This window comes from Lutjanus erythropterus, chromosome 18, assembly GCF_056507025.1.
Source record: "Lutjanus erythropterus isolate fLutEry1 chromosome 18, fLutEry1.hap2, whole genome shotgun sequence".
NCBI classification, from domain to species: Eukaryota; Metazoa; Chordata; class Actinopteri; order Lutjaniformes; family Lutjanidae; genus Lutjanus; species Lutjanus erythropterus.
This window is the reverse complement of record NC_139334.1, coordinates 20,228,876-20,254,854: the sequence shown is the minus strand read 5'-3', so window position 1 is coordinate 20,254,854 and position 25,979 is coordinate 20,228,876. Positions and strand designations below refer to the sequence as shown.

Sequence of the window (25,979 nt, the reverse complement as noted above, 5' to 3'; positions counted from 1 at the left end):
AGCAGTGTTTCATCGGAAGCTTTGCCATTTTTTTTAAAATGACAAACAACCACAACCCCTTCACAATAGAGTTTATCTATAAATCTTGGGAAGAGTTAATTTGTGCGTAAATTAACATTCTTGATGATTTTATTGCAAGTCCCGCATCATCTTACATTATCTTAATGTTTGTTATGGAAAATATATACATGTTACACATGTTAAATACATATTAAATACTTTATGAATGAGAATTAAATGTTTTCAGGCTGAGTTTACCAGGTCATTTCATTGCTAATTAGCAAAACAAGTTAGGACATTTTAGTCTACTTCATAAATAAGACAAAATAAGTGTATTTAGATGGTTTGACAGTTAACACTGTTGTTTTTTGATTTAAACATTTCCACTCTGATGGCTGTACCATTGTCAGAGAATTGCAGATTCTGTTATGGTTGTGACACCCCTATTTAATTTAATTTAATTTAATTTAACCAATTTTAATTTACATTTACAGTTTTTTGTATCATAGTCATTTGCTTATTTTTCTTATTTAGTTTAGTTGTCTTATTACATTTATATGATTATATTATGATTATTATTATGATTATTATTATTATTCTCATCATCATCATCATTATTATTATAGTTGTTGTTGTTATTAGTGTTATTATCATAATTGGTATTTAAAATTTTATTAGATTTTTTTTTTTAGGTCTATCCAAACTGCATAGCACTGAGTATTGTTCTCAAGTGCTTAATCATAAGGATACTGCATGACCACTACAAATTTTATGAGAATTGCTTACAAATTGACCACCAAACAATCTTGTTTTCTGTATTTTTTTAAGGAACTCAATTATATGACACATTGTGAATATAAACATTGTCCTTGCTTAAATTAAATGAACTTACTTAAATGTATACTAAGCTTTTAATTTTACTTGCTTACTCTGAGTTTCCAGTAGTTGTTAAGTTTGTAGTTTTTAAGGTTTCCTCTGTTTTACAATAAACCTGAGTTTACAGTGCAGTAACTCAGCATTTCGCTATATTTAGGAGTTGATGTTGACCGTGGATGTTGACAACGCTGTCTCTCCTGCAGAGGCGTGGCTGCTGGACGCGGGTGGGCGTGGTGGGATTCGTCACGCAGCGCCTTCCTCGGTTTCTTCACTACGTGAGGCCGACTTGGAGGGAAGTGGTCGTCGCAAAGAAAGAAAAAAATAGGAGAAGAGAGCAGAAACAGAAACTCCCCCTAAACGCTGGTAAGATTTAAAACATTTGTAAGTGTTTTCTAAAGCCTCTCGGCTGAATACGTCGATGTTTGTGATGTGAGAGTGACTGCCATGCCGCGGCCCATTGATTAGCTAGTGCTAACGTTAGCCTCCGTGGCCTGTTAGCAGGCCGCTGGGGTTTAGGCGCGGGGACTGAAATGCATTGAGCCGACGCTCTCCAAAATAGAAGCACGGTGCTCTACGTTAGCTAACCGGCAAGAGACTGCCACGTAACCAGTCCTCTTCATGTAATGTGAAGGGCTTTATTGTCTCCATATTATGACATTTTAAATAGCAATATTGTGTCTTGTTGTCGAAGCTGTCGGACATATGTTTACTCTTCTAATTAGAGCGGGGAGGGAGCATGCAGCTGGCTAGCTTGCTAATGCTAGCAGCGTTAGCCGGGCCTTTACACGTTTCCAGATAGCTGTTCTAGTTTGATGTGCTGTTAACTCATAGTAAAAAAAGCGCAAATAAAGTGGACTAAGTGGTTGCGGAAGACAAAGTTAGGTCATTATTATAGTTAATTATATGTTGGCTACGATTGCTGTCCTAATCTGTGACGTTAACCTGAAAGCAATATGTCGCCCGTTTGTAACGATTACCTGTAAAATACTGACGATACAGCACCTGGTTCCTACATTAGCTATCTGTCCCAGAATGAGCTACTAATGAAATTCGAGTGCTGAAGTAACGTTGCTTATCCAGAGAAAGGAGGTCACATTGTGAAGACACCAGCTAATATTTCCACTATTACTTTGCATTCATTCAAACGCCCCACGTCCAAATTTTGACCCAGCCCTCCTGATTCACTTGACTCTCCTCTGTCAGCTGGATACTGTACAACATGCGGACGAGTTTAGTTTCCACCAGAAATACTGGTGTGCATTACTTAAAAATGTAGGCGCACAGTTGAATTGCTTAAAAGCTTTAGTGGTGAATGGTTACCATACAGAAAATGCACTGCTTTTATTGTTGTTTGAGATTATTCTTTGAGACGTAAATGGCGGGTTCAGAGTGACTTATGTTAGACATTTTGTTTATTTGATGGCTGCACAATTAAGAATATTTTCATATTTGCAATATGGCCAAGTGCAATATTCAAGTCTCAGAAGTTTCAGTTTTTTGATAAGTCTGTGACAAAACAGAACTGCAATTTAGTACTGTTGCTATATTTTTCAGTCATAATGAAAATTGTGATTGTGATGAAAAAAACTATTCCCTGTCACGAGATATGTTGAAATAATAGCAGTGGGGGTTTTTTTTAAACATAACTTGCAGTCAGAATTCCTTTATTTTTATTCCATAAAATCAGCTATAGTTGTGATAATCCAACATCCTCTGTTATTTTACAGCTGACATGGTCACTCTTTGGGTATGCCAGCAATATCAATACAGCCTTAAAATTGGGAAACTGTGCACTGCACATAAAAAGGTGGATGTGCCCAGCTTTTGCATCGCTGGAAGTGTGAGAGGAAATGGCTGGCCACCTCTGTGTATGGCTTCTTTTATCCAATTTAGGCATCATATGGAACTGACCAGTGACCACCTTGTTTAGGTGTGCTGGCCAAAGCTGTCATCCTGAAAATTCAATGTTGCTGATCATACAAGCCACTATTAATTGTTTGATTACCTGCCAAGTGCTCATAGTTTATAGTTAATTTATTATTATGTATTATTAGAAGTTGCAGCTACCAACAGACAGGCCACAACAACTGGGCAACAAGGGCTTCAACTAGCGGTCATTTTCACTATAAATTTATCTGTTGATTATTTTCTCAATCATTTAGTTGTTTGGGCCATAAAATGCTGACTAGTGTTTTCAGAATTACTGAAAATGATTAATTATCATAATAGTTGATGATTAATGTAATAGTTGACTAAAATAGAATATCAAGGAATGATTCGTTTGAAAAAGCCTTTACACACACAACACTCCCATTGTTGTTGAGTGTGTATTTTATTATCATGTTCCTCAGTAAGCAAGTTGGCTTGTTTGATCACTGCCACATTGACAGAGTTGTTTGATTTTTGTCTTATTCCCACCCAGCCTCAGGAGTAGTGAAGTGTCTTCATGGCAGTTCGTCGAGGACACATTAAGTACTTGAAAGTGAGTATAAGATCTCAGCTCCTATTTTAGAGAGTATTACAGTATGTGACCTTATCATTTGAATGTTACATGTGCAATCAGATATTTTTGGTGTTGAGGTGGTTGACAAAAATGTACACTCACTTTAAAGTTAAACACTTGATGCTGAAAGTTGAACAGAGCATCATGGCACTGCGTATTATTTTACTGGAACTAATGATTTAATATTTGTTCAAACTGAGATATGCCAGCTCCTGCAGGCTATGCCCATGTTTACTGGTTTGATACAGGACTCTCATTCATCCTCTTCTCAGGCAGTGTATCTTACCCACCAGAATACACAATCACAACCCTTCTCTTGCATGAATGGACCTCTGTCAGGTTGACCGCTGGACTGGTTCCCTTTTCAGGCCTGATCCCATTTCAGCCACCAGCAAATGCAGCCACGCGGACACGCTCTGCTGAACAGATAGCAGAAGCTACTTTTTAAAAAGTATTTTGAAGTCAGTCCCATTCTTGTTGCAGCCATTTAACACTGTTAAATAATCTTGGACACTTCAGACTGACATGTGACTTGAACTACTGACTACTTTGCTAATATAAAAATTGTGTGGAGGCTTTATTTTGCATTCCATTGTTTAAATTTGACACTGGCTTAGTGCAGACCACTACATTGAGACCAGTCTGCAGCTTAAATCCAGTCACATGCTTGTGTAATATAATTAGTCACCATTATGTGGCCTTGAATTGCTTAACCCCTTGTTATCTGCTGTAGTGAAAACTGTAATTACACTGCATGGACACACTTATACTTTTTGGCCAAAAAGTACCACAAACTATGGAAGCAGAGAAGCTAAACTAGGAGTAAAAGTACATCCAACCTCACTGTTTGTGTTTCCACCACATTTGAAGAGCAGGATAGATATGGTAAACTAGACAGATGACTGTTAATATGGCTGCATAATTTGTAAATAACCATCAAATCAAAGGAATTGAAAACAGAGTCATCCTATATACTGTTGCATGGTTCTGATGTCTGAAGAAATGAATGAAAAAGAGACGTACAGAGGTGGAAAGGAGACTGAAAAATGCACACTGTCTTCAAAGTAAATACTCTGCTTAGTGCTATGGTATTTCATTTCAGTTTTTGAAAGTAATTTATATGAATTAAATTACCAACAAATACAGTTGACTTGTTGTTCACTTTCTTTACTGACTCATTGCAGCTCACTCATGTTCACAGCCCATTCATACACACACTCTCCATCTTTCGTTCTTGTGCTCCTTTTTACGCCTGGAGGCTGACAACAAAGACTTTGTTTTTAAAGTTAATCAGCAAGAAATCTCAACTCCTTGTCCTAAATCTTTTCTACATTGCTTCCTTTTTATGAATGAAGCAGTATGTAAGTTGGTCCTGTGTTTGACCAATTGGCAGCAGTCGGATCAGGAAAAACTGAAGTTCCCGAGCATTTGGAAAGTACCACTCTTTGGAGTAGGGGTTTTTGTGCTTTCTGACTAAATTTAGCCCCCTATTCCTCCAGTCAGTCAACTGATAGCCCTGAACAGACTTGAAGTGAAAAGTGGAAAAAAAAAATAATTAAAATGTTCCAAAATACATTGACCTATCTGTTGGGTTAATGTACCCTCTGGATGGTCTAGTGTCTGTGTAATGTATCCCTGTCAGTGATGTAATGGGGTTGTTTGAGGTAGCAGAGTGGAGAGGAGGTCAGTGAGGCCAGAAGACTATAAATTATAGGAAGTCTACTGGATAGTGATTGATCACTCCATATTGACTTTGTGGTGCTGGCCTCTGAACAGCTGACTGCACTTCCAATTTCAAAGTTCCAGTTGATTTCCTTTCTGTTTGTCTGTTAGGTGTAGCGTTGTCAGTCTTTTTGAACTTTTGTGTTTTTAGAGAGAAATCAGTCAGTTAAACATTTTAAGACCTGTCGGCTGCAACTAATGATTACAGCTGAATTAATTATCAATTCATTAACTGTTTGATAAATAAAATGTTTGACAATAGTAAAATATGATAGACTCCCAAAGGCAATGTATTCAGATTGCTTGCTTCATTCCATCAGTCAGAACCTGGAAAACAGTCTACCAATTTTCCAGTCATGGAAAATGTGAGAGTAAAATGTCCTGGAAAATCTATTTAAAGAAATTGTAACAATTTTTTAAAAGCGCATTAAAGCGAGTCAAGAAATAAATAATTAAAAAAAAAGAGGATAATAGTGAAATAAAATATCTCAAGTGAAGTGCTGTACATCTGTATAGATCTTTGCATTATTCTCTGTCAGTGGTCTTTTAAATCAAATTTTCACAGAGGAACATATTAAAGTGATAGTTCACCCAAAAATGAAAATTCAGTCATTATCTACTCGCCCTCAAATAATAGAATAAAAACATAAAATACCTCCATATTGCTTGTCTGGTTTAATCCAAAGTTTGAGAAGCTGGAACATTTAAACTATGTATTGTAATGACAGAAGATTTGCTGTATTAGTGAATCAGTTGATTTTTTTTGAGCTCTAGCTCTGCATACCCTGTGTGCTTACCTTTCTCTGTGTTTTTCGGTCCACCTGGCTGACCTGCAGGAGGTGTATGACATGTCAAACGGTTATGAAGACCACATGGGAGGGGACGAGGGGAAGGACGCCAAGACCAACCTGATAGTGAACTACCTGCCTCAGAGCATGACGCAGGACGAGCTGCGGAGCCTCTTCAGCAGCATCGGCGAGGTGGAGTCCGCCAAGCTGATACGAGACAAAGTTGCAGGTATGCTACACTCTAAAGCGATAAGACCTGTGACAGATCAGATCGACACTTAAACACAGATTTTGTTTTAAATGGCAAAATATTTGTTTTGCAAAAATACAAGTTGTGACTACAGCCTCTGAATATATTAGTGGTGGTTCAGCTTAATAACACAGAGAATAGTTTGGCCTATCATTCATTTTCAAATGACCTTGTCATTACTGGCAGGATATCCTTTAAAGACCTGTTTTTTGGCTTCTCAGTGGTTTAATAATGTAATTTTTATTTGAAACGTCCCAAATTGTTTTCCTGCTTGGATCGTAGTTTGCTCTCAAGTTTTTTTCACCACCACAAAGTTTTTATTTATTCCAACCAGTCCAACCCTGTTTAAATGTAGACAGTTTCTTTGTTTGTTTAGACTAGCATGCAATGTTAAGATTTGTTTTTGTTTTCAAGTATTTATTTGTTTGCAGATTTTTTTTAACTATACAACGTTTTTTTGTTTTATTTTATTGTTTTCCTTTTTTTTTTTCTCTAGGCCACAGTTTAGGGTACGGATTTGTTAACTATCTTAACCCTAGTGATGCAGACAGAGCTATCAGTACACTGAATGGACTAAGGCTACAGTCCAAAACTATCAAGGTAACGTGCAATAAGGTGTTCTACAATTCTCAAACCAAAGATGTCATGTCATATAACTCTCCTGTGGCTCCTGTGCTGTCCGCTAACTAGCTAGTACATGTCAGCCCGAGGAAGTGATACTGCTTTTACAGCTCACTTACTGCCCTATCTGACATGTCTGTTGAGTTTGACTTTAATTTTACTTATTTTATTTGACGCATTCTGTCCAATTCAATGTATTTTGTGTATTTAGTTCCTAAAAACGTACCTTTTTGATCAGTTTCATTTCATTTATTTGCTGCTGTAGTGTTTTTGTTTGTTTTTTTGCTCAGACCAAAGGCGTAATACCTAAAACCACTTAGGTTACAGTTTGCTTATCGGATCAATTTATTTAGTTTTCTTTTTTATACCTTTTTAGTCCCAAAGTAATGTTTTTAATAAATAGACAAAATTTACCAATGAATGAGTTGATTAATTACAACATCCTTGTAAATGAAAAAAAAAATATTCAAATGTGAACGGTTCGATAGATTCAAGTACTTGTGATAGTTCTTTTGTTATTTTGTTTTGTACATGAGTATCAGTAGAGTTTTAATCAGGTAATTGTTGCTTCCTTTTGCCAGGTTTCATATGCACGGCCCAGCTCTGATACAATAAAGGATGCCAACCTATATATCAGCGGCCTGCCAAAGTCCATGACCCAGAAGGATGTGGAGGACATGTTTTCACGTTATGGACACATCATTAACTCTCGTGTACTTGTTGATCAGGCTACAGGTACGACAGGTGAATGGCTTCCTTGCTTTTAAAAATTTTCAGTAATAGCCTCCAATTAGAAATGAAAAAAGCAGCAGTTATCCTGCTTGTAATAGACCAAGTATCAGCTACTATTCTTTTGTACACAGGCGCATCCCGCGGGGTGGCGTTTATCCGGTTTGACAAGCGGGCAGAGGCTGAGGATGCCGTCAAAAACTTGAATGGCCAAAAACCACCTGGAGCCTCTGAGCCAATCACAGTGAAGTTTGCTGCCAACCCAAACCAGGCGAAGAACACGCAGCTCATCTCGCAGCTCTACCACAACCAGTCCCGACGTTTCGGGGGTCCTTTACACCACCAGGCACAGCGGTTCAGGTCGGTCAAGTTGTTGAATGTTTGCATACATCCAGTGTCGTGCTACTTCAAGTCTCGTGATAATGAAGAAATCGATAATAACCGTCCTTAATTTACAGATGGCCATTGTTTGTAACACTACAGGGTTTCCCCAGTGTATTGCAAACCCAGATCTAAGTATTAGGGGATTTTATTTCCAGGGGATATATTCTTAAGATGTTTTTATTAACGTTGTGGTAACAAAACAGTTACGGTGGGGCAGCTCGGTTGGAAACATGGATATAATGGTTTGAAAGCTCCCTAGTGGCAGGGGTTGGTTAAAATGTGAATACACTATAGAGAGGTGAAGGTTGTCTCTATCTGGGATCCCCTTGGGACCTTATTTTTGCTAAATATGTAGGTTAGTCAAAAAAATTTACAAGAAAGAAATTGAGAACATAGCATTCTAAGATTATACATTGTCAGATTCTTTGTAAAATTATAGTTTTTTTAAAATGTTTGTTGAACAAATGAATGACATTAAGTAGTAATGTGTTCCAGTGTAATAATAAACCATTATTTTCTGTCTGAAATCTACCAGCCTGTAACAGGCTTTCACTTTGATTTCAGTGTTATCGAGAAATCCATAAGTAATTTAAACATTGTCATTTCCAGGTTCTCCCCCATGGGTGTTGATCACATGGGTGGTATGGGAGGCGTCAGCGTCCCTGGGAACTCCACCTCCGGCTGGTGCATCTTCATCTACAACCTGGGCCAGGACGCAGACGAGAGCATCCTTTGGCAGATGTTTGGCCCCTTCGGCGCCGTCACCAACGTCAAGGTGATCCGCGACTTCAACACCAACAAGTGCAAAGGCTTCGGCTTTGTTACCATGACAAATTACGAGGAGGCGGCCATGGCCATTGCCAGCCTGAACGGCTACCGGCTCGGAGACAAGATACTGCAAGTGTCCTTTAAGACCAGCAAGGGACACAAGTAGAGACAGGTGGACAATCAGGAGTAGAGGAGAGATGGAGATGATCGGCATCAGGCTTTTATTGCAGAGAGGAGAAGTACAAGCTTGAAAAAGTCTGACACATCTGTTTGAGTGTTAGTGTATTCAGAGTTAAATGAGATGTTCACTCTTCTGCACCTTTGTACTTGTCTAAACAAGTGGGTTTTTTTGTTTTTTGTTTTTTTTTTCTTTTCTTTTTACCCATGCTTTGGGCTTGAGGACACTCGGTAGTTTTAACTTTTAAGGAGGGGATGGAGAAGAAAAAATCCCAAGATACCCCAAGATAACTTTTGAAAATTATCTAAAAAGCTTAAATACTGTCTGTATGTGTTGCATGTATAACTGATGGGACTAGATAACGGAGGCAGGCAAACGGTTGTTAGCAGTGCACTGAAAATACGGAGCATAAGAAAAGCCTTGTGAATTGTCCTGAAAGTGTTGACATTTTAGTGGATAATTTAATCTAAAGAAGGTGAAGAACAATATTTTGCCCGTAGCCGGTGGTTGTCTCATTTTGGAAAAGCAGTGCTCTGTTTTGGGTCCTCATCATAAGTAGAAATAGATGCCTTAAATTATCATCCAGTGGACACATAGACCTACAAAACCACTCACCGTCTTGAGTTGATCTAAGAGCAAAGCACTTTTAACCGATCTGTTTTAGGATACCATAAATATCAGTCTTTTGGATGTCAATCTGACTTTTGCTCACCCTCCTACCAGATTAATGATTTTAAACATGGAGGGAAATGTTTTTGTTTTTGTTATCCCTGTGTAAAGTGTCTTTTTATTAATATAAGTTGCATGGAGAGTCCTGTTGAATATGAACCCCAGTCATTGAGTAGGGAATTAAGATGGACCAAAAGCAGGGAGAGATTTGATCTATAATCCAGAGAGGAGTTTTCTGAGCAGATTTTCAAGGTAACTTTGAGATTTTTGTTCTTGATGAGGTACTAAGGTTATATCTAATGCTGACTGAGAGCAACATCACTTTGGCTCAGTTTGCTGTTTTGTTTTGTTTTTTTCCTTTAATTTTGAATTAATTTGTTTTCTTTTTGTTTTGAACATTTATTTTTCTTTCTAAAGGCATAGATTTTTATTTGTTACACTGTTAAGTTACAAACTTGTTTTATGGAGTGCTTATCTCAAGTTTGGAGAGAAATTAATGGCCTTTTGTTAATGATTTCAGTTTAGATTTGCTTTCTTTTCTTTCCTTTCTTTTTGTTTTGGTTGTTTCACTTTGAGCATAAACCATTAAATTTTATTTCTTTTTGCTGAAATTTTTGTTTGGTTTGTTTCTTTTTTTTATTTAGCATTTTAGATTTGGTTTGTAGTTTTGGTTCTATTATTTTTCTAGAAGGAAAATCTGCAGTGCTGATAAAAGATCCCTGGTCAAGCACAGACCGTTACTGAAAGCGTTCCCGCTGGAGGTTTTTAAACGCCTGAGACGGGCTTGAATTAATATACATGGACCAATGTATTTAGCTTTTACACAGACTCTTGAATGGAAGTGAAGGTCCAGCAGACATTTCATAAAGCAGTGAGTGAAGTGAGTTGAATGTGAGTCTTATTTATTGACATCTGGCCTGTTAAACCTGCATTTTGATACCTGGCTGATTTACATTTAGATCAAATTAGATTTGTCAGCTACGCAAGATTTGTTGTGCGTCGGCGGTGATATTTACACTTGCAGATTTAGGTCTTCACACCCAAACCTACCGGTCTGATATTTTGTTGGGATTTTAACTAGTGGGGACTTCACTTTGTTTACCTGCCCACTGAAACACTTCTTTTGTCATCCATGTGGAAAATGTTGGCATATCACAGCTCATCTTTTAGTCGTGATGAATTTGGTAGATTATCTTGTCCACGAGATGTCCGAAAGGCGGAGCATTAGCATCGACGCCATAATTGTTCTTGATTCAAACTGACCATAAATTTAAAGAAGTACTTGGTGATAGAAGTAGCAAATAATTCTTGGGAACAGTACCTGCTCACACTTTTTAGAATTCAATTTTAAAACAGTTTTTTTTCCCCAGCAATAATTTCCCCTAACGCTTCATAAAACATCTGTATGCCCCATCTGAAAGGAATATTCCCATCATAAGCTTTAGATTTTGGTCTTAAAAGTGCTTTCTGATTTAGTATTTCCATGTCATTTTTGTGTCACAATCCTTAACTTTGTGCAATAGTTCATGACTTGCTCAAAGCAGGTAATACAAATTTGTTGTAGTCTTGGACTGTCATCTTTTTTATAATTTCTTTTTTCTACTGACTTTTTGTGTTACTGCTTAGTTCTCTCAGCAGTCTAGTTGGAATTGCATGAAAGATGCAAGTGAATTTGTTTTAGGGGCAGTCAGAATAAACTGCATTCCGCCTTAATTTATAAGTGGAAATGGTGTATTTTACATCAGGAGGCGCAGATATTTATTTGACAGTGTATGCGGTCATACTTGTTACTTTATTGGAGTGTTTTTAATGATTGATTTTTGTTTTCTTGGTTTTGAAGGACACTAAGTTGAAGTCCATTATATGTCTCCTAACATTGAATCATTTCAATAAAAACATGGTGGCTTTTCAAAGTTGAAAGAATCAAATGTCTCTTCAGAAGCTTCTTGTGGATTTGCTCTAAGTGATTTTCTTGACACAAGCCAAATATATGAACATGTGTTTTATATCGGTGTTTGCATTGAATTGGCTTTGTTTTAGATGACTTTATGTCCTCTTTTATTCTACAACATGTACACAAATAAAAACAGAAATGAAGTTATGGAACGCAACAGGAACAAAATATGATTTAGTAGACTGGATGACGTTACTGACCTTTAGCTGGTCACATGGTGTAGGCCCAGTTATTACATTTTGAAACCAGATGGGGGAGACATGTAGTCGTATATTTCCTGTACTACACCGCCATCAACACTGAGTAAGTTTCCAGTTTGTTCGTTATAAGTTAGTAATGAGGAAAAGCAGCCTTCACTTGAATATAAAGTAATATAATTTCAGACATGTTTTCCATCATTAAATTGTTCTACAAGACAGTCTGAACCACTCTGGCTGGCATGAGTGTCCTTTCTGTAGAAGAATTACTTTAAAGGAATTAAGTTTTCTCTGTCACTGCAGAGATGTTTACGTTTCTATATTTTTTTCCATAGATGTGTTTCACTTTTGGATTAATTTAACACTGCCACAACTTGGAGCGGCAAAAGCTGGACTTTCTAGAACTTTTTCTGTTAATTTTGGATTTCTAACGGCTTGCTCACTATATAAGTGTGATCTTTAGCATATTTGCATACTTAATTTACTCACTTTAGTATTCTTAATGAAATAAAAAATAGCGGGCAGATGATCAGAACAAAACTGATAGCTAAAAGTAAATAAATGAAATGTCCATTTGAGTCGCTCCACAATCTTTCAAAGCACCTGGGGAACCTCGGTGGTCTAAAGCATAACAGGCCACGGTTATGTCTAAAATAAAACCAGACATAACAGGATTTGGAATTGGCAGTTTTTTATTAGAAAACATAAACACAACATTAAAAGCATAGGTATAAAAACACAAATTAACATCTATAACAGCATCGTGTGAATATTCTTATTAGTGTTGCTTCAATACCTATACGTTAATGCATTGTCTAACATAGATAAAGGTTCACTTCAGCAGTCAGTTTGCTTGTTGTCTATCAGTTTGTTTACTTTCAAGTCTTTCAAGTTCCCAGAATTGTTGTCAAAACTGAGATCATGTTAAGGCAGCTCAAAACCTTGACTGAAGTCTAAATCTGCAGTCAAACCTCTTCAGAAAAAAAACACCCTACTGTGACTCTCTACCTGTCACCACTGACTGATAAACAATAACCCATCTAATTCATGTCAGTGCAACACGTTATCATGTCTGCAGGTGCATCAGAGTCTGTTCAAGATTTCGGTTACATGTGAAACATACTGCATTTCCTCACAACTCCCGTATGAACTGAATGGAGACGTACAGTACATCAAGTAATGAGGGTTTGTGGTTTCGGCATGGCACAGGCAAAATCCATTAAACCGTTAAACCCTGACGCCACATCATACTCGATCACCGGTCTCATTTAGGACGGAAACCTAACAGGATTTGAACCAAACTGGATTTTTGCAGGCCTCGTACCCGAGGTGAGTACGTGTGTACTCAGTGTGTGCTGTAAAAGGCAGTGTCCCGTGCTGTCCATCCTGTAAAGGGTGCGTCAGACTTGGCAGAGGTTGTAGCAGGGCAGAGGTCTCTCCAGCACGTTGTCTCCGTCCACCTCAAACACGTAATCACAGCGGTGTGTGATGAGAGGGGCATCAGAGAACGCCACGCTCTGATTACCAAAGGAGATGACTGTGTCTCTCTGTGGGGGAGAAATCACCAACAGTACAGTTAGTTAAAATGGTAAAAGTAGTTCTCAGAGGTTGGATTTTTCTAGAATTTCTTTTCAAACAGGGTTGAAAAAAATATTTATTGTACAGTATTCACTTATATTTAAATTTACTTTGGTTCTCCCATAACTATATAGTGCCATCATTAGGTCTAAATTTTAATTATTCCATTGAACTTTGTGTCTAGTCAGCAGGTGTTAACTTGTTCACATGCTAAACTACAACGGCATGGGATCATGGGAGTTGTTGCCTTCATTGTTAAGCAATCACCTTTGCTGATGAAAATCTGATGACTCAGGCAGAAATCATTATTTATTTGAAGATGAGTTTAGTCATATTTGCCGAATTCCCTCCCCACTCTGACATAGTTTCCCGGAAGTTTTTTTGCAAGTAGCAGCTAGCAGGAAACGGACTGTTACTTTTAATAAATTACAGATTTCCCTGCGATAGACCATTGCTGGAAACATTTGGGATAATGTAAGTGCACAATTCAAAATATAAAACTACTACAAGGAACTTTAATATAATGATGATGAGGTCTATGATCTTAGAGGCCCCTGTGTTGGTGTTTCCACCACCATGGCTGCAAAATGTAACGTCAAAAATAAAATTATCTAAATAAAAATCTCCTCCTGCTTCCCTTTTAACTGGCAAACGTTCTATTCACCGTGACTTTGCCTGGTTAAATGTAAACACAGACTCGTTTTATCTGATTTCAAGGAGAATCTGACCTGATGGCTGCTACTTCTTGCAGATTGTCTGATCTGCTTATGTAGGTCATGTAGAGGCATCAGTATTAAATTGAGATCCAGTTAAAAACTCCTTAAAATCAAGTTTTCATGGCTTTTAAATCCTCACATGTGCATGTGCACTATGATCTTAACAAACAGAAATCATCCTCTTACCCGCTGGGGGCCGCCTCCGTTGTTGACAGCAGTAGCAGTGGCAGTAGCTGTAGCAGTAGACGCTGCTTTCTCAAAGTCCTTCCTACATAAATGAGCCATAATCCCAGCAGCTAAGGCATCACCAAGAACGTTGATCATCGTCCGGAACCGATCACTGAGAATGAGACAGAAAAAATCATTCACACATTGCCCCAACAGCCCCTGTAAGGCCCAGTGATGTCCTCTGTGGTAGAATCATTTTTGATCGTACTCACAGGACCCAATCGATGGCCACAATCAGCGAGATGTCAGCGGGTGGTAACCCCACAGAGGTCAGGACAATCACCATGGTAACCAGACCCGCCTGAGGAATCCCAGCTGCTCCAATGCTAGCTGCCGTTGCTGTTATACTGATGAGACAAGAGCCGGGGTGTTAAGAGATGTAAAATAAATTGAGCTGATGGCGGGAGGATAACGAGCTCAGTCTTAATTCTCACCTGATAGTGACCAGCTGGCCAAAGTCTAAGTCATACTCATTGACCTGAGCGATGAAGATGGCCGCCACTGCCTCGTACAGGGCCGTGCCGTCCATGTTGATGGTAGCTCCCACTGGCAGCACGAAGCGAGCAATCTGCCGGTCCACTCCACAGTTCTCCAGGAGACACTTCATAGTGATTGGTAATGTGGCTGAGCTGCAGACACAGAGTAGGAGAGGAAATGATCAGGGCAGGGTGAACAGCTGGCTTGGTCCTTCAATTTTAAGATTAATAGACTCTCAGCTGCATCAGACTGCCTCTTCTTACCTGGAAGACGTGGCCAGCGCAATGACCAGGGCCTGCAGCAGCCCTCGGATGTAGGGGAAGGGGTTTTTGCGAGTGAAGAAGAAGAAGAAGAGAGGCAGCAGGATGAGGCCGTGCACGAACAAACCAGACAGGACAGTGATGAAGTACATGCCCAGCTTCTCTCCCAGGTGGGCCGGGTCGTGCATGTCCAGGATCTTCCCTGCCACAAGGAACACAATGCCGAAGGGGAAGTACCTGCATGGAGAAGAGAAGATCACAATCATGATCATGGTCATGAATGTTGTTATGATCACACTTCACCTTCTGGCGGACTGTGTATGTCTGCAACAAAAACAGTCAGTGGTCTTCACTTTCCTGTAATGTGGAAAAACTAATTAAACTCCTGATGAACACTGTCTCACCAAAAGTTCACAAGGGCACACAAGACCTTCTTAATTTAGGGGGTGTAAGAAAAAAGAAATTCTATATTGCGGCATTTTTTTTAGTTCTGTGATGAAAAGTAAATAAAATTGTTGTTTTTACTGAACAAACCACATGCTATATTCACAGAGCCATCGCTCTCTGCCAAACGACTTTGCCTGGCATTCGAAAAGTATGCTGGTAAAACAACCAAAGAGCTACTAGAACAATGACCAACTGTCAGGGAAAAGAAAACACTGGAATTGTCAAGAAAGAGACCTACTAAGTATGTGTGATGAAAAAAAAAATACATCAAAAGTCAGGAAAACTCATCTCTAATGCAACATTCACAGAAAAAAATCTGTCAGTTCACGCAGTGATAGAAAAGGGGTTTGGTTAAGGACAAAAGTTGGGAGCTACTGCTTTACATCTCAGACATTGTGTAATTAGCTTATGATGCATTAGATTTATTCATACACTTTGTAGCCAGAAAGTATATGGGCCCTGTCCACATATTACATACACATGTGCAGCACATGTGCAGCTGTTTTTCCATGGTTTGGATGAGGCTTCTTAGTACCAATGAATGTAGACGTTAATTGTTCAGCACACAACGATATTTAAGAAATTAGCATGCTTCAGGTATTCTATTATATTCTGCTATAACTAAAAATTGTGTAACCAAGGACTCAGATTCTTTTTTCAAACACTGTTCTCACTTTGGCATGGGGTTATTTGAATGCATTATGAATGCTGAACGTATGAAACATTATGTCCACCAATTGTATTATAAACATAGTTATAAGCTGTATTGCTGATTTTAAACATTTATAAAGCCTTATTGTGCATTATAATGTCTTGTGAATGTGCTTATAATGCATTATAGACATAACCCTCAAAGTATGTGTCGTGGAACAGTATTTTTAAACACTGTTGTTACTTTGGTATGGGGTTATAAAGCATTGTGAATGCTAAACTTATCATACATTATGTCCATCACTTATACATTATAAACATAGTTATAAGCAGTCATACATGATTTAAAAAATTTATAAAGCCTTATAATGCAATGCACTGTCTTGTAAATGTGTTTGTAATGTATTGTAGGCATAACCTTCATAGAAAGTATGTGTGTTGTGTAACCCAGGATTATTCTTTCAAATACTGTTGTGACTTTGGCATGGAGTTATGAAGCGTTATGAATGCATGATTTTAACATTTATGAGGAGTTTTATAAAGCCTTATAAATGCATTATAGCATCTTATGAATGTGTTTATAAAGCAGTATTGACATGGTGTTTATGGTGTGGAAGAACTGGACTCCCTGACCTCAACACCATCCGACACCTTTGGGATTAAGCCAGGCTCCAGAAGAGAGGAAGTTGTTACAGCAGCAGATTAAAACCCAACACTTTGGAACAAGATGTTCAAAAATCATAGGTGGGTTTATAATGTTCTGTTGGACACAATGTTTTCTCCAGCGTCCGTCACCCCAAACCAATTTTATTTGTGTTTTTGTCCATTCAGCACTAATCTCATCAATGAAAGAGCTCCTTTGCTCCATTCACAGAAAAGTAATCCAAGTGTCGGATAATCAGCTCCTGTGAGAAGCAGCGAGGACACTTCACACGCCACCTGTGACACTCTGAGGTTTATTTTTAGACATAATCTGTCTGTAATTGTCTATTTCTGAAAGTGTGTGTGTGTGTGTGTGTGTGTGAGAGAGAGAGAGAGAGACTGATATCTTACCACATGGCAGCGTTAATGATCTTCATGACGCACTCGTTGATGCACTGGCACACGTTAACCAGCGGCGCTCCACGTTCTCCCATCTTCCCCAGCAGCAGACCTGAGAACAGACAGTACACTCACATGGGAACTGTTGGGTGTCTGTAAACAATATTATACAGTAAAGAGTACAGTGTAGACCTACTACATATAAAAGTGCCCTAAGATGATTTGGCACTATAAAATGGATTTGACATGATATGTGCTCAGTGTCACCCCTGATAGAAGGTTTGTAAATTGTAACTAATAACTTAATAAATGATATATAAGCCATTAATAAGAACAACCTTTACCAAGTTGTGAAAAATTCCTTAAGCTGGTTAACTTGGTGAAGTTATCAGTTACACCATTTATCCTCTCAGAAGAGTTAAATAAAAGTTGGATGCCCAAAGAAGTAAAATATCAGAGAAGGTCGAAGGTCCCAATTAACCCTCTCATGACCACTTAGATCTATTTTGTGACCCTCTGGACCAGACCTCTAGGCTGGAGAACATTAGACATCACTAACACCTCCACCTGGACCAGCTACAACAGAAAAATGGCACTTACACGTTGATGCGTCTGAAACAATCTCATGATAGAGCAATATTGCATATTATATCAGTTGCAGGTGCCATTTTTCTGCAGAATTAATTTACTTTTGAAGCTTCAAGTATATCTTTTTTTAAATTATACTTATGTACTTTTTCTTAAGCAGGCTAAAGAAACAGTAGGCTACTTCAACCACCACTGGTTGCTTAAAAGTCAAGAAGATTTCTCACAACCTGGCAACCCAGAAGTTGTTAGGACTTATCACTGATCCATAGTGATTAATCTATACTATAGCATTAGATTTATCAACAATCGAGCCATTTGTTACAGCGTATAAACCCTTTATGAGAGGCTGTGTGTCTGTCTTACCCATGGTGGCTGAGAAGATGACAATCCCCAGCACGTTCATGCCCTTGCTGGTACTGGGGACGATTTTATACTTGATGTCGGGAGCGGGGGTGATCTCCAGGAAGACTGGGTGGCCCAGTTTAGGGTTCTGGTAGTCGGGCATGACGTACACGTAGTTGGCCTGAGACTCTTTGACATTAGAGTTCTGGACAATAGGAACCAGGTCTGTTCGGTACTGGAGTGGGAGGGAAAAGAAAGACCACAGAGTTTTTAATATATGATAATGAACATCGAATTAATGAACAATATACAGGACAATCTATTGTGAGTTTCCTCTGTTTATTCACTCACCTGCTGAAAAGTTGCTTCAATTAGGTTTGATGGGATCATGTTCCTATAAAAGATGACATAAAGACAAATAAATCAGCTCATGTCTGCAGTGAAATACAATTCAACCATAAACTGGATGGCAAACATTAAATTTGGACGTATGTCACAGCTATTTTTCTGTGCATATAAAGAGCTGAAGACTTCTGTCTGTTTTTATTACTAGGATCAAAGTTCATTCTTGAGCTTGGATCTTATTTTCTCAGCTGCTGTTTCCAAAGTCAAAAATGAATTTTGACTCAACTTATGAACCGACATGGACAAAAAGTCCCCGAAACACAGAGGAACAAACAACTATGTGAACATAATAAAACACCATGACAACTGGCCAAACTGCTGATGAGGATCATGTGATATGATTTAAAGCACCAGGTTTGTTTTTATCCTTGGATCTCACGTTAGACTCTAGTTCAATTAATTTTCAATTCAAAGGGGCTTCATTGGCCTGGGAAACAGATGTTTACATTGCCAAATCAAGTGTGAAATAAAAACAACAATAAAACAAATAGAAAAATGATAGACGAGTATAAATAACTTAAAAAATAAAATGGTTCATTCATCATGGCCTTTTTCAGCATGAACTGTATTTTTGCTCTTGATACTTAAAGTATTTTGCTGATAATAAATATATCTTTACTTAAAGCAGCTACAAAGAGCTCTCATATTATTGTGCTGATTTTGGGGAGCCACAGACAAAAGCGACAGTATTTCCTCCGTCATAATCACAAATAGTTTCTGTTTTCAAGGAGAATCCCACCTAGTGGCAGGAATTAAGAATAACTATATTGATATATAACTATATCAATTAAAACCTCCTTGTAGTGTGTTTAAATACATTTTAAAACAGGCATCTACTTGAAATCATGTATTTCTGTTATGTTTAAATGCTACTTTCACTTAAATGATCTGAATACTTGCTACAACGCTGGTTGTAATTTAATGGAACTATCAATAACCTCAATACCCAAATAGATCATTTTCGTTTTTGCTTTTTTACCCACAACACATGAATAGTAATGAAATAAACTTCAACAAAACCAGGAGATACACTTTCACACAATATGAGAAAACAGAGACGGACGTTCACGTGCTAACACGGCAGAGGTTGCATGCGTGGGCTCAGCTAGCATCATGTGCTGGGACTGTATTTATACAGTATATAGTACGTCAGCGACACTGAAGCCAGGCAGAAAACACATAAGAGGACTGAAATGTACACCTGACCTCTGGCTTACAGCAGCACAGCAGCAACCGTTAACTAAAATAAGGGTTTTAGAAGAAGGTATTAGTGGATCTCTCTGGCATGAATGGCCCCGCAGTAAGCCTGCACACACACACACACACACACACACACACACACACACACCAGACTGCAGGCCTGTGTCTGACAGAGTGTAACATCGCACAGAGACCTTCTGAGAAAATGCAGGCTTAACAGATCACCTATTCTTAGCCAACCTGCTGCGTAGGAGTGACGCTGCAACTATCCCACAAGCACATTTTTTTTCCTTTATCGCTGCTGACAAAAAGACGTCCAGATGAAGATCCAGTTTCTGATCAGGATTATCAAATATAACAATTGGCTCAAATTGAATTGAATTTATTTGATTTATTACATTCTTTAGGATCATTAAATGTTGGAAGAAACCACATTTTCAGGAGGCTTTACTTGCTGGGGATTTCATGGTTTCTGACTCGACATTTTTTTGTTGTGAAAACTATTATGTCGACTCCCAGGGTCAAACTGATGCCTTGAGATTTTGTGATTAAGGAGCTTCCTGTACCTGAGGTCACAGGGTCACAACTGGCCCTGTACTGGATTTAATTGGTCTGTACTGGTTTTTCACAGGTGTTAAATGGTTTTACACAGCAAATCCTCTGTCTGGAAACCAACACTAATAAGATAGGAGAGTGGAAACTCTGCAATCTCCTGAAAAGCCTACGCCAGGAGGGGATTTCTTCCATCTTATAGAAGTTAAGATGGGAAATACTTTTTCCGGTGACTGTATCAGGTCTTTTCCAGAAATAGCAGAGACCCCTGGTATGTAACTATGTCCTCTTACTCTTTCTGATGAGGAATCCGCTTAAGAACAAGCAAAACAAGGAAAAAAAAATCGTTTACCAGGAAAGCCTGGTTTGGTTGTTTGACAAAGTGCTGTATAGTCCCATAAGCTGCTTTTATGAAGCACTAAAGAAGAAGAACATCTTAACCAGCTGATTGAAAGAGGAGATGATCTTTAGTGCCAATGTCGCTTTGTGAACAAAAGGAACCATGTTACTTAAATGAACCAATTGTCTCATTATTTGTACCGCTAATCCTAAAGGCTAACATGCTACAGTTTATATAGTGTTAATATGAATCCAGTGTGTCATTAAGCCATGATCTCAGGCCCAACCATAAAGATCCTGTCAGCTGTTATTTTCTAATGTACTTAGAAGAAAAGATTTTAACTTCTTTTATACAGACCAGCATTGCCATTGCAGGCATGTTAGCATACTAATGTTAGCATTTAACTCAGAGCCTTGCTGTGCCTAAGTACAGCTCCACCTTACCGCGAGCATTTTATTGTTTATTTTATTGTTGCAATTTTCTTCCTGAAATTTTTTTTATCTTAACTTGTATTTTTACTACATCTGTCTGTTGTTTTAATTAATATATGGATCACTTTGGGCTGCACATGTGTATGAAAGGTGCTATAAAAATAAAGCCGAGTCGAGTTGAGTTGTGTTGAGAAAATTAGGTTAGCCAGCTAGTATATCTGGTGCAGAGGATTGCAACATTTAATCAGCAAAAAGACTAATCATACTGGTTTTTCCACAGGTGTTAAATGCTTTTACACAACAAATCCTCATCCTGGAAAATCTGCAATCTCCTGAAAAGCCTGTACCAGGAGGGGGATTTCCTCCATCTAATGGAAGTACAGGTTGGAGGTACTTTTTTCCAGTTACTGTATCAGATCTTTTCCAAAAATAGCAGAGACCCCTGGTATGTAACTACGTCTTCTTTCTCTTTCTGATGAGGAATCCGCTTAGGAACAAGAAAAACAAGAAAGAAAAATCGATTTACCAGGAAGGCCTGATTTGGTTGTTTGACAAAGTGCTGTATAGTCCCATAAGCTGCTTTTATGAAGCACTAAAGAAGAAGAACATCTTAACCAGCTGACTGAAAGAGGAGATGATCTTTATTACTCTTAGCCAGACAAGCTGCACAGCTCTACGGGTGGCAATGTAAGAGTGCAGGTCCACCACTTTGAAACATGTCAAGGACTATTTGATGGATTGCTATGAAATGTGGTACATTTATATTTCTGGTTTCCAGAGGATGAATCCTAACAACTTTGGTGATTTTCTTCTAGTGCCTGACCTTGTTTCTATTTGCCAGTATTAAACCAAAGCTCATAACAGAGTGAGAAGGTTATGTTATTATAGACAGACGTGTCCATGTGATACAAAAACTTTTGTTTGTTTGAATCCTAATGTCACTGAAGGATTATGTGGTTTATAAATAAAGAGCATGAACTACACTGCAGACTGGAGTCAACAGTGACAAACAGACAGATCTGTGTCTCATAATAACTGCATTATTATAAATTATGATGAACAATCCACCTGTTGATCAATTTCCGTTTTGATTAAATGGAAATTTGAATACTGGTCGACTAGTCGTGCTAGTTTTGCAAGATGTCATCTTTACTTTCCGCCATGCTGGCTAATATTCAGGCATTAGCCCAGTGGCTGCCAAACATTTTAGATTCAAAAGTTGTACATGAGGAAAATATTAACCTGATGAGGTCCAGCAGGGCATCAGCGGACGTCATAACAGGCCCTGAACTCGCGTGGTGGCCATCTTTCTCTGAGCCCGTCCCCGGGTGGATGATGAGCACCAGCACGATGCCGACGATGACAGCGATGAAGGTCGTCCACAGATAGTAGGTGATGGTCAGGACTCCGAGCCGACCGCTTGCTTTAGTGTCCATGGCTGACAGGCCGGACATAAGACTGGATGGGAAAACAGGAAGTGTCTGATTAACTCTGATCTGAACTGTTCAAAACAACACATTAAAGAGTTGAGAAAAGGCACGGGACATTTGTTGGTTTGCTGGTATTTTGCATTTATCTGTTATCAATTTTGACATTTCATCGACTTCACAATTGAATCAAGAGATTAATCAAATCTTTACTGATGGGTTTCTGCTGAGGGTTTCAGCAGACAGTCTTTTAGACATTTTGATATGGAGGATTTTTTTTACAGACCAGATTAAGTCAGCATCTTGTCTGAATGCAGCGTTAATCTTTGCCAAATGAACCACCAGGATGAACCAGAGTTCTTAATTGTCAAAGAATTTTTCACCAAATATTCATCATAACCTAGAATGCTAAAATCTGCATACACTAAATTAAAGCCAAATTTACACTTTTGCTCTCTTACTGATGAGGATGTCCATTAAGATATGCAAGTAAAAACCTTTCATCCAGAACTCAAGATGATGAGATGTGAAGCATTACTACAAATATTATGTACAGAAAGTTTTCTGTGGTTGATGCTTAAATCGTACGGTTAAGTAATAACACCAGAGTGTTTATCTGAGAAGTGACACCACAGGTGAGGACTTTCCTTACCTGGAGGTGATGAGCGGCAGAATCAACATCTTTAACATCCTCATCAGCAGCTCTCCAGGGAAGGAGAAGTAGATCTTAGCCTGTGTGAGAGACAAGCACCTGAAGCAAACCTTTGTTTGTTTGTTTTTTTTATAAATGTCTTCCCCTTCAGAGTTAAACATCATATATAGACCCAAAAACATTTCACAGCTGAAGATCCTGTGGGGACACACTGCTAGTGTAGAACAACACATATAACCATTTTTTCATGTTTTATTTAACCTTAAAACCTTTTTTTTAAAGGTTTTATTTAATCATTCATGTTTTATTTAACCTGAAAACTGAAGGAGATCCATGTCAGATCTGTCTAATTGTTAATACTTTTGAATTTTCATTTCTTATATTAGATTCAACATATTGTTGTCCACATTCCCAACCAGGAGGTAAAATAACTGCTTCAAAAAGTCATAACAGTTGTGAATGTCTCCCTTTCTTGTGATTCAGAGATTCTTTCTTTGCAGATGATGATGTTGTTTATTTTACAGGCTGCTGCCAGCTCACAAGGTTACTTTGCTGAGCACACTGGGCACTAATTACTGATTCAGCCTCTGCCAAAATAAATAAGCCACTTGGTCCATTCATTGGATCTTAGATCACAGTGACATAATCACAAGGGAATATGTCACCTTTAAACAGACATTTAAAGAAGTCCAAATCATTTTCTTAGCACTGGAGAAAAAAAATTGACAGGAGAAATTGATCAGGAAATGACAACAAAACACATTTAAGTTTTTGGTATTTTTAAAATTTTGTCATAGAAATAATGTCTAGGCTTAAAAACTTCCAGTAATATCTATAAATAGATGTCTGAAGACAAGATACAAGATTTTAGTATCAAAAGCGTTCTTGGTTTTTGTCTGAGTAGTTTTGGCCAATTGAGTTTGAGCAGGTTTTGGTTTCATGCAGGTCAACAGCCTGTGTGCAGAGCAAAAGAGGCAGAGCACAAGAGGGACTCTTGGCTTGGATATCTGCTATCAGGATGTTCGCTGGCCACACAGGAAGCCCTGAAACACTGGCCTTTGCCCCTGTCAGACTACAGCCAATGAGTTTCCAATGCTAAAGCTGCAGTAACTGCTTTTTTTAGCCACTAGTGGAAACAAACTGTACACACAACACCGGCATCACCTTCTGAGTTGATATGAGTTGTTCAGTCTAAGTCCTACATTCACCTTTTTCTCTCTGTTTTGGTCTCCACCACCTGCTGAGGACAATATCTGGCACTTTAGTGGCAAAACCCTTGATGAAGTTCACCAGCCAGTGACTAACAGAGGGGCTTTTAGAGCTTTTTAAAAATGAAAATATTTGTCTGATACAGATGAAAACAACACTATGAGGGTGAGAGTGAAGCAAAACAGTAAAGTTGCGGAGAGTAAAACCTATTTAAAGATGCTATAAAACCTGATAAAGCTGAAGTTAAGAGTTGGGAGATAATTCTTTATGGGTTCTTAAAATAGAGAAATGTCATTTCCTTCAAGTGGTGTGTATGTTTGAACTATTTCTGCACTTCTTTGGTCACCTTTGGTTCCCTGTTATTCCTGATTTTCTGCTTCCATCTGCTTCCAGTCTTACTATGACATAACCGGCTTTATCTACAGTGTAAGTACACTAATTTGCATGCAATTTTGAAAAATCCCACTACAACCTATCAAGGTAATATTATGGAAGATTGTAAGACCCAAAGGCAGTCACATTCCCCCCTGTTAAAATTTCTGTTCATACCTGTGTGGACAGGTTGAGCGACCTGAGAAGAAATCCAAGCACGCAGCCCGTCACTACAGCGATGACCGAGAGCGTCAGAAGGCCGTTCCTCTTGCAGTAGTCCTTCACATACGCCCTGACTTTCACAGACACTATACTCCCCAACACCTTCTTGAACGCCTCCATCTTGATTCCGGCTCAGTCTGTATCCCAGCAGACCCCCCTCCCCCCTGAATTGACTACAGATATCCGAAATCTCCCGTTGAAGGAGGCCGATCAGCGTGTGTCCGACAAGACGCTGGACGGAGGACTGGCAGGGAAACCGATCAAATGTGTGTCCTGTCTCACAATGAGGAGCTCAACAGGTATGAGAGAGAGGAAGTGTTGACTAACTGATTCCTGGTAAAGCATTGCCTAAAAGGATTATCCCTATCCCATGCTAACAGAGGCTACCTCCACAGCCACTTAGGCTTTATTAAAGAGGTTAAAGACAAGACTTCAGCACTGATTAGCTCCTCCATTTATAGCTCATTATGCATTATTACTACCCACTTCCAGGTTGTCCCATTCATAAAAACGGTGCTTGAACCTTGACCTCTGTGACTTGCATATACTTTCAGCCAGGTGAACAAGGTCAGAAAGCAACACCACCTTTAACATGTATGTTCTATAACCACCGATTAATTATAAGAAAGTAAAACCAGATAAAAACAGTTGTATTAAAACTGAGGATGCAACTTTAGTGACCACTGATACAAATGCCTCATAATAATGTGTAAGTGAAGGAGTCGCACTGCACAGCCAGGATTATCAGAGTGCAGAGGCCAAAGGTAAGACACCAGCATCAGTCCTCGGTGCTCTGGACGTGCCCTGACACTCACTGTCACTTGATCTTGCCATGACGTTAGGCTTTGCCCTCTGCGCACAGTTCAGGGCGCTCACTGTGAAAGCCTTAATTGTCAGGACTTGGCATTTTGACCGGCAAATAATGCCTCGTTGGCCTTAAAATGAACTTGGAAGTGAACTAGTTGAGGAGAATGATCACCGCCACGCTAACATGGTGTTTACTTCAAGACTGCGGGCCTCCCCTCAGACAAAGCTTGATAAAAGGTGCCTTCCCCTTTGTTTATTTGCTTTTTGATCCCATAGACACTTAGCAATTGAGCCAAGAAACCCAAATATTGCTGTTTTACATAAGACTATGCACCAAATACATTTAAAAAGTCTTTCCATAGGTATTTATTACTTTCTGACTCTGGGAAAGTGGG

At 38.7% G+C, this 25,979-nt stretch overlaps 2 protein-coding genes and 2 gene segments (V, D, J or C); 2 read left to right on the top strand and 2 right to left on the bottom strand.

Moving 5' to 3' along the window:
• LOC146310973 (Ig kappa chain V-III region MOPC 63-like) overlaps positions 1-25,979 on the top strand; it is a 71,503-nt gene that overhangs the window by 32,593 nt on the left and 12,931 nt on the right.
• Positions 1-25,979, bottom strand: part of LOC146310972 (Ig kappa chain V-III region MOPC 63-like) — a 63,159-nt gene that overhangs the window by 26,166 nt on the left and 11,014 nt on the right.
• On the top strand, positions 1,144-10,099 carry elavl1a (ELAV like RNA binding protein 1a). Of its 4 annotated transcripts, none has more exons than XM_084743051.1 (7): positions 1,144-1,239; positions 3,299-3,359; positions 5,927-6,118; positions 6,636-6,739; positions 7,342-7,495; positions 7,624-7,849; positions 8,483-10,099. In XM_084743051.1, exons 2-7 carry the CDS (start codon positions 3,323-3,325, stop codon positions 8,805-8,807), a joined length of 1,038 nt encoding a protein of 345 aa, XP_084599177.1. In that variant the 5' UTR covers positions 1,144-1,239; positions 3,299-3,322; the 3' UTR covers positions 8,808-10,099. The 4 variants fall into 4 exon arrangements, with proteins under 4 accessions (XP_084599177.1, XP_084599176.1, XP_084599179.1 ...); XM_084743050.1 differs by having other exon boundaries at positions 1,145-1,239; positions 7,342-7,504; XM_084743053.1 differs by having other exon boundaries at positions 1,146-1,239; positions 3,299-3,358; positions 5,938-6,118.
• On the bottom strand, positions 12,314-24,897 carry slc1a8b (solute carrier family 1 member 8b). Its single transcript, XM_084743049.1, is given in 10 exon segments — positions 12,314-13,186; positions 14,120-14,273; positions 14,374-14,508; positions 14,596-15,135; positions 17,050-17,149; positions 17,989-18,202; positions 18,319-18,361; positions 22,138-22,353; positions 22,975-23,054; positions 24,733-24,897. Coding segments are annotated over 10 exon segments (1,794 nt in total). The 3' UTR covers positions 12,314-13,039.